General features: G+C 54.5%; 1 protein-coding gene across 1 annotated transcript; it reads left to right on the top strand.

Annotated features, from left to right (window-relative positions):
* Positions 1 to 1,752: 1,752 nt before the first annotated feature.
* Positions 1,753 to 4,218, top strand: ACTA1 (actin alpha 1, skeletal muscle). The gene is made up of 7 exons (XM_075043296.1): positions 1,753 to 1,911; positions 2,020 to 2,160; positions 2,315 to 2,639; positions 2,781 to 2,942; positions 3,162 to 3,353; positions 3,473 to 3,654; positions 3,801 to 4,218. Exons 2-7 carry the CDS (start codon positions 2,032 to 2,034, stop codon positions 3,942 to 3,944), a joined length of 1,134 nt encoding a protein of 377 aa, XP_074899397.1. The 5' UTR covers positions 1,753 to 1,911; positions 2,020 to 2,031; the 3' UTR covers positions 3,945 to 4,218.
* The last annotated feature ends 3,571 nt before the right edge of the window (positions 4,219 to 7,789 follow it).

Here is a 7,789-nt window from a genome sequence, read left to right as displayed (position 1 = left end):
GTGGATAGTGGTCTCCTTTGTGCCCAGCTCTGTTCCGGACACTAGCTTCCAGTGTTTTCTGACTTGGGACCAAAACCAAATTCATTTCATGAGTCTACTTAAATATCAGGAAATGATCTTTTACGCAGAACTGTTAAGAATTTAACATTGCCATTGGGCATTTTACTGTAAAGTAGATGGGGCAGAGAGAAAATTAGAAGAAATAGAAGGGATAGAGTGGGTTTATGCTTGTGTCAGGTTTCACTGAAGGATTAAGAATGTTTATCTTTCAGCAAGCTTAGGCTTTGTTGTTACTTGATTTCTGATTCCACACAACTGACTATATTTTGGAAACCACGATGGAGTGTTACAGTTCTGTAAACAGATTTGATGGCTGTGATGCCTTTAAGTGCTTTCAGGCTTCCGATTCTTGTACTGCCAGTTGTCGATGACAGAACTGAAGAATAATACGAGAAGTTGAAGAACAGTATGAGAGAATAGCATGTTTTATCCCCAGCATACTTTAATACAATAACTTGACAGGAATTGAAAATCTATAGCAGAATGAAATAGAGGGCTGCCAGAGGTAAAGAGGAACGCTGCCAAACTGGAGGCTGCAGAAGTGAAATAGAGAAGAAAAGTTGTCTGCCTCTCTCTTGACTCGTCTGCTCTGCTGTGCAGTGGAGGAAATCAGCTGCAGAAATGCCTTCACTTGCAGGAGACTCCTCACAGCGTGAGCGCTTCCAGCTTAATTTCTTCCTCCTCCTCTCCTGACTCCCTTCTGCTAAATTTTAAAAGGATTTACCCGTGGCCAGTTGTGCCTTTAGAGAAGATCTTGAAGGTCGATACAATTCTATGCATCGACTCATCGGCAGGGCTGCGAATCCGCTTGCGTCACTGCCTCTTCTTTCCACCAGTAACCAGAATTTCTGTATAAAACCTTCCCGCGTGTCCCCTGGGGAATCTCTGCTCAAATATCCGTAGCTGAAGGAGGTGACCTGTTCCTCTTCACTCGCACGGTACCTTCCGCTCGTCGGAGATGTCTTGCCCGTGAGGCTGGAGCCCTTTTGGAACGGGTGAGCCGCAGGGATAGCCGGAGGATGCCCAGTTGCCCGGCCGAGCTCCCCGGCCAGCCGAGGGCACTGGGTAATGGCACCAGCACTGGCGGCCGCGTCAGGCTCCTGCCATCGGAGGGATTAATGCTTCGCCGGGTTTCTCTTCAGGCGTTTGCCTAACAGATGTTATCCCCTGCGTTTGTTTTCCATTTTTAAACCCCGGCAAAGCCAGAAAACAACGCGTGGCCTAACTGGGCGCGTAAAGCTGTGGCTTTTACGCGGCCTGTCGGCCTTCTGCGCCGACCCCAGATCTGCCTCCTCGCCTCCCCTTCTCCCCCAGCTCCCCCTCTCCCCCCCAGCCCCTCACCTACACCTACAGGCGAGGGCCGTTATTTCCCTTCACAGCCCCAAACGACCCCCACCGAGCCCCGGGGCCCGCTCCGCCCTCACACCCCGCCGGGCCCGGGCCCGCTCCGGCCCTGCGCCCCCCCCTCATCCACACACACACACACTCCCCCGGCCTCGCCCTCATCGGCCCCGGCGGTGCCGGGGGGGATTATTCCGTGCCCGGCCGCCGGTGGTGGAGCGGGGCGGCGGGGGGGGACCGACCCCGTCAGACGCTCCATATACGGCCGGGCCTGTCTCACCTGGGCCGCGGCCAGGAGCGCCTTCTTTGGGCAGCGCCGGGCCGGGGCCGCGCCGGGCCCGACGCCCAAATATGGCGACGGCCGGGGCCGCATTCCTGGGGGCCGGCCGTTGCCGCCGCCCGGCCCGATAAAAGGCTCGGTGGCCGGCGGCGGCTCCACGAGCTACCCGGCGAGGAGCGGGGAGGCCTGTCTGCCAGCGGCCCGACGCGTAGAGCCCGCAGCCAGCCCAGGTAAGTTCCCGGCCCCGCCGCCTCGTCCTTCTCGTCCTCCTCCTCCTCCTCCTCCCTCTGCCTGCGGCCGTCCGCCGTCCCCGTCAGGCTCAGCCTGTGCCCCCACAGACAACCGACACCATGTGCGACGAGGACGAGACCACCGCGCTCGTGTGCGACAACGGCTCCGGCCTGGTGAAGGCCGGCTTCGCCGGGGATGACGCCCCGAGGGCCGTGTTCCCCTCCATCGTGGGCCGCCCCCGCCACCAGGTACGGCACCGTCTCCCTCCGAGCCTCCCCCCGAGCCCGGCCACGGTCACGGGTCCACGCCGCCTCCCAGCCCTCCGTGTGGAGGGAGGACGCCCGGACTGCTGGGGAGCCCCGTGGAGAGGTCGCTGAGCCCCCCCCCTTTCCTCCCCTGCAGGGCGTCATGGTGGGTATGGGTCAGAAGGACTCCTACGTAGGAGACGAAGCCCAGAGCAAGAGAGGTATCCTGACCCTGAAGTACCCCATTGAACATGGCATCATCACAAACTGGGACGACATGGAGAAGATCTGGCACCACACCTTCTACAACGAGCTGCGCGTCGCCCCTGAGGAGCACCCCACCCTGCTCACCGAGGCCCCCCTTAACCCCAAAGCCAACCGTGAAAAGATGACCCAAATCATGTTTGAGACCTTCAACGTCCCCGCCATGTACGTGGCCATCCAGGCTGTGCTGTCCCTGTATGCCTCTGGCCGTACCACTGGTGAGTGCAAGTGTCCCGCTGGTCCCTCTTCCACAAGCAAGGACGCCCAGGACTGGTCCCCCACAGATGACAAGTGCTCTGCCCCCCAGGGCTGGGCCCTTTGTGGGCTGCGTCTCAGGTGACTGCTTCTTGTTTCCCCAGGTATCGTGCTGGACTCCGGCGATGGTGTGACACACAATGTCCCCATCTATGAAGGGTATGCCCTGCCCCATGCCATCATGCGCTTGGATCTGGCTGGCCGGGACCTCACCGACTACCTGATGAAGATCCTGACTGAGCGTGGCTATTCCTTCGTCACCACAGGTAAGCACTATTCCCTCCCCCAAAACGTCCCCCCTCGCTTCCAAACCTTGCACCTCCGGGGTGCTGCAGCCTCTCGCCTCATGGCGAGCCCCGTGAGGGCTCCCTGTTGGGAGTTTGCGTGTGGTTGGGGCTCTGGAGTCCCAGCAGACCTATGGAGGAGATACAAGCGTTCCCTGTTCCTCCTTTGCAATCGCTGATGCCTTTGCTCCCCCCTGACAGCTGAACGTGAGATTGTCCGTGACATCAAGGAGAAGCTGTGCTATGTGGCGCTGGACTTTGAGAACGAGATGGCCACCGCTGCCTCTTCCTCCTCCCTTGAAAAGAGCTACGAGCTGCCTGATGGGCAGGTCATCACCATCGGCAACGAACGTTTCCGCTGCCCAGAAACCCTCTTCCAGCCTTCCTTCATTGGTGTGTGTGCCCCCCTCCCTCTCTCCCCCCCCCCCCCAGCTCTGTCTCCTGAGTCCTCCCATAGAGCTCTCGCTTTGTGCTTAACTTGTGTCTGCTCTTCTCCCCTTCCCTGCCCCCAGGTATGGAGTCCGCAGGGATCCATGAGACCACCTACAACAGCATCATGAAGTGTGACATTGACATCAGGAAGGACCTGTATGCCAACAATGTCATGTCTGGGGGTACCACCATGTACCCAGGTATTGCTGACCGCATGCAAAAGGAGATCACTGCCCTGGCCCCCAGCACAATGAAGATCAAGGTAAGGCTGGAGCATGAAGGACCCAGGCGCAGGAGCTGCCTTCTTTTGCCCTCCCGCAAACAGCGTGCAGGGCTGTGCGCACCCCGATGCCTGCCACCCGCAGCAGTTGCTTGTTTACTGATCTCGGCTCTCTCGGCTTTTTCTAGATCATTGCCCCACCTGAGCGTAAGTACTCTGTCTGGATCGGTGGCTCTATCCTGGCCTCCCTGTCCACCTTCCAGCAGATGTGGATCACAAAGCAGGAATACGATGAAGCTGGCCCATCCATTGTCCACCGTAAATGCTTCTAAACACGTTTACATGATCGTTTTGCCAGCCACACTCAGGATGACAGCCTTCTAGGTTGCAGGCTGCCAAGGACCTGCAACAGCCATGTAACTTTCTATTTTGTAACGGTTTCTGGTTACTGTTGCTGCAAAGCTCCATGTGACACAGTGTATGTAAAGTGTACATAAATTAATTTATTTTACCTCGTTTTGTTTGTTTTTAAAACCAATGCCCTGTGGAAGGAAACAAAAAACTTCAAGAAGCATTAAATCATCAGTCATTCTGTCACACCCCTAATGCGTTTGTTTGTCGTCATTTGCCTGGGTTCTTCCATCACTCGCTGACGTGGCGCGTCACCAAACAGTGAGGGCTGTGGGTGGTGGGGCTGGACCTCCCCAGACAGGAGGAGGACTGGGGAGGGGACAGGACCCCAGCCGGAGGAACCAGCTCTGTGTGACTTGCTTGGGTTGCAGGCAGCTCAGCGGTGCTGAGAGCAGCCCGGGGGTGGCTCTGTGTTGCATCCTGCCGCTGCAAGGTGGGTGCCTGCCACTCTGCAACGTGCTTCTCCTAGACCCGGGGAGGGGAAAGGAAAGGGTTACCTGGAACCTTGGCTTGCAAAGGATTTTATTTGGCTCAGCCTGCCAAAAAAGTAGCCCTGGCATGCTCATGCAGCTCCAAGGCGTGATGGACGGAGGCAAGGCTGGGGCTGAGGGCAGGTGGCGGGTGCAGGTTAAATAAAGAGCTTTCCACTCCGCTTATGGGAAACCCGCCTGCCATCATGCTGTCCCTGGGGGGCCGAGGGCAGGCAGGGCCACTTCCTCACCCTGCCTGACTCGCTTGCCCTTGCCAGTGGTCACGGATGAGGGGCTGCCGGCGAAGGGACCACCCCCTCCCAGGGCCAGATCCTTCACGCAGGGACTCCCTGGGAGCCCGAAGGAAAACCCCAGGGGCTTCCCCCTGCCGCAGGGATTTGCCTGCCTTTTTTGCCTATGAGGAGGCAGAGCAGGGTGGGAGGTGGGGAAGCTGCCCCTGCTTGTCTCACTTCTTTTTTACTGGGGGGGTGGGGGGGGTCTGGGGTCCCTCTTTGCTTCCACCCCACCACGTGCTCGGCTCCCTCAGGGAGCCACCCTAAAGCCCTGCCAGGCTTGGCACAGCTCCCCCGGGTCAGGGCACATGTGCAGGAGCAGGCAGCCTTTGGAGAAAGACTCCTCCTGGAACACAGGGACCTGGCAGGAAAGCAGTGCTTGACATTTGGGGTGTCCCTTTGCTGTGGGAGACAGCAGTGCTGGGAAAAAAAAAAGATGATTTTCAGCTAAACTTCCAGCCCAGGAAGGTTTTTTTGCTCTGCTGCAACTATGCTAAGGGTGCACTTCTTTTGTATTTTGGCTGGTTTTACCTGCATTAAAGAGAGATCCATACTTGAGTATACATTTTTGTAGCTCTATCCCAAAGGAAAAGCCTGCGGGAGGAGTTGGCCCGATCCTTCCCTGGAATCTGGGGGCAGGGAGGGCCCCAGGCAGCCCTAAGAGCTCCTGAGCCGAGATCGCTCTGAGTGACTGGGGTTGGACCATAAAGCAGGAACACGGTTGCTTCTTAAAAACCAAACACAAGTTTTTACTTGCCATGTGTGGAAGTTATTGCGTAGTGACACATATTTAATCTGACAGCTCTGTGTTGGGATTTGGGGAGCTGCTTAACTAACGTTAAGTCATCGGTGCTTGACCCCTGATCTCAGGTTCAGTTGTGGCTTAAGTGGTGTTACGAGATGGATTTTAGGACCTGCTTCTGTTATTTGATTAAAAGGCTGTTTAAGAAGCACAGATAAGAGTTAAGTTAGAAAAGCAGCCTCATGGATTAGACAGCACTCGCTGTGGGGTACCAGTGCAGACTCGTTTTTTCCACCTGTGTGATTAAAGTTAGGGTCCCAAACCCACAACAGAAGGGGCTGATTTTTTTTTGGGGGGGAGTGATGCTGAGCCAGCCACCCTCCCTCCAACCTGATCAAAATCAGTGGGAGCAAGGGATGCTCGCTCCCTCTGAATCAAGACCTGGATTTTGCAGTGCCAAACTTGGGTTTAGGACTGCTCACAAGCGCAGCCATGGGCAGAGGGTAATCCTCCGGCAGCCAGGGCACTGCACGGGCACTGCCTCACGCAGGGAAGCTGGTGCTGCCACTGGCATCTCGTTGTCTGCTGTCTCTAACAGCAGCGTTTTTTCTCACACTAACCCACAGCATCAGGTATTCTCGATAGTCTTAGTGCCAGTTTCATCCTGTTGAAGTGCCAAAAAGTGCATTTTTACAGCTGAATAAAAGGTCTGGTTTGTTTTGTTGTTTTGGTCGCTCAACCAATGAGCTGAGATGCAACAAATTTTACAGCCTACCAAACCAAACCTGTTCAGGTTTTAATTTCAATTAAATTTATTAAATTTAATTTTCACCGACGTGCCGCGGGAGGGAGGGTAATGGCAGAATGGCTCTCGCCTGCACCAACAGCATCCTCTGGGGCTGTAGCAGACTGCTTGCTCCACAGCCTGCTACACCTGGGGCTGGACCAATGACGGACAACCCTCAGTCGCACCCAGTGGGCAACACGAGAAGCTGCCCTGGATGCAAATATCACCAAGGGATGGAAAATCTTGAGAAAGAAAGAGTCCTTGAGGGGACAAACATTATGTGGGGCTGTTTAAATGAGGTTGAAAGGCACAGCCATGACTGGGTTTCGATGTAAGCTTCTCCAGGGTCTGCAGATGTCTGGGCCATTAGCAAAATTATTTAAGAAGCTAAATAGCAGGGAAACCCTGGGTTCTGAGAGACAGGCTTGAGAGAGCCTCTGAGCAGAAGAACAAAGGGAATCCTGGAGAAGATGAGGGTACTGAAGGTGCTTTCTAATTTTATTTTAATAGAGCTTTTGCTAATGTGATAATCTGCATTGCACTGAGAGCAGAACATGGCCCAGGATGGGCTACCTCCCACAGAACGTCACGGCCCTGTCCCCAGTTTGGGAAGGGAACTGGCACCCCAACATGGTTCTCCCCTCGGGCTCCAAAACTGCAGAAACAAAAAGCACTTTGACCTACAGTATGTATTAGGCTTGGCTTTGCTGAGAGGACCTAACAACCCCTCAGTGCCAACACCAGTGCAGCTCTACTACGTACTCCGTTGACTGTGAATCTCCGTGGGCATTTGGCCAATAATATTTATTCAGTGAGGTTTAGTAAAAGGGCAAAATAGAGGCTACTTGAAAATTACCATGAGTTTTCACAGGAAACTCCTAAGTAACAAATTCTGTGGCAATCTTTATTTTTGAAAGCGAAGCATTAAAACGAAGCCCTTCAAAGCACAGTTGTTCAAAACTTCAAAAGCTTTTATTTTATAGGAAAAAATTTTGCCGTTTCTATGTCATTAATCCACAAAAAAAAATTAATCAAAAGGAACATTGCTTGTTAGGGTTTCTTTCTTTCTTTCTTTTTGAACCAAACAGGCATTTTTTTTCTTTAAAAAATAATTAAAAGAGCTATTCGGATGTATAGATTTCCATGGTGCACCTCCTGGGGCTGGACAAAGGAGCACATGAGGGTGACTGTAACCTATTGATCAACCGATGGATAACTGCAGGCAGTGCTGCTTGTGGAGGGCTCCCACGTGGGACAGATGCCGTCACGCAGGGTGGGCAGCTTTAGCGACAGGGCCCTTAGGAGCATTCCCCGGCCTCACGCTCTGTCCCGGGAACTGCTGGCAGCTTTGGGAATCCTCTTCAGTCCCGCAGGGGCAGAAGAGCCTTTGAGAGGACCAAAAGGGTCCGGCTTGATGCCTGGGGAATTAGTTGTAATTGCAGCTGGCAAAGGCTCTGTTTATTATTTGTTCGGG

The sequence above is a fragment of the Buteo buteo genome, chromosome 12 (genome assembly GCF_964188355.1).
Source record: "Buteo buteo chromosome 12, bButBut1.hap1.1, whole genome shotgun sequence".
In the NCBI taxonomy this organism is placed as follows: domain Eukaryota; kingdom Metazoa; phylum Chordata; class Aves; order Accipitriformes; family Accipitridae; genus Buteo; species Buteo buteo.
This window is presented reverse-complemented; position numbering and strand designations above follow the sequence as displayed.

What these genes read in the sequence shown, in the direction of transcription:
- ACTA1 (XM_075043296.1), top strand. Translation starts at nt 2,032, where the DNA reads ATGTGCGACGAGGACGAGACCACCGCGCTCGTGTGCGACAACGGCTCC. An exon ending in TGGGCCGCCCCCGCCACCAG is followed by an intron (nt 2,161 to 2,314) that starts GTACGGCACCGT and finishes CCTCCCCTGCAG; the next exon opens with GGCGTCATGGTGGGTATGGG. An exon ending in CTTCCAGCCTTCCTTCATTG is followed by an intron (nt 3,354 to 3,472) that starts GTGTGTGTGCCC and finishes CCCTGCCCCCAG; the next exon opens with GTATGGAGTCCGCAGGGATC.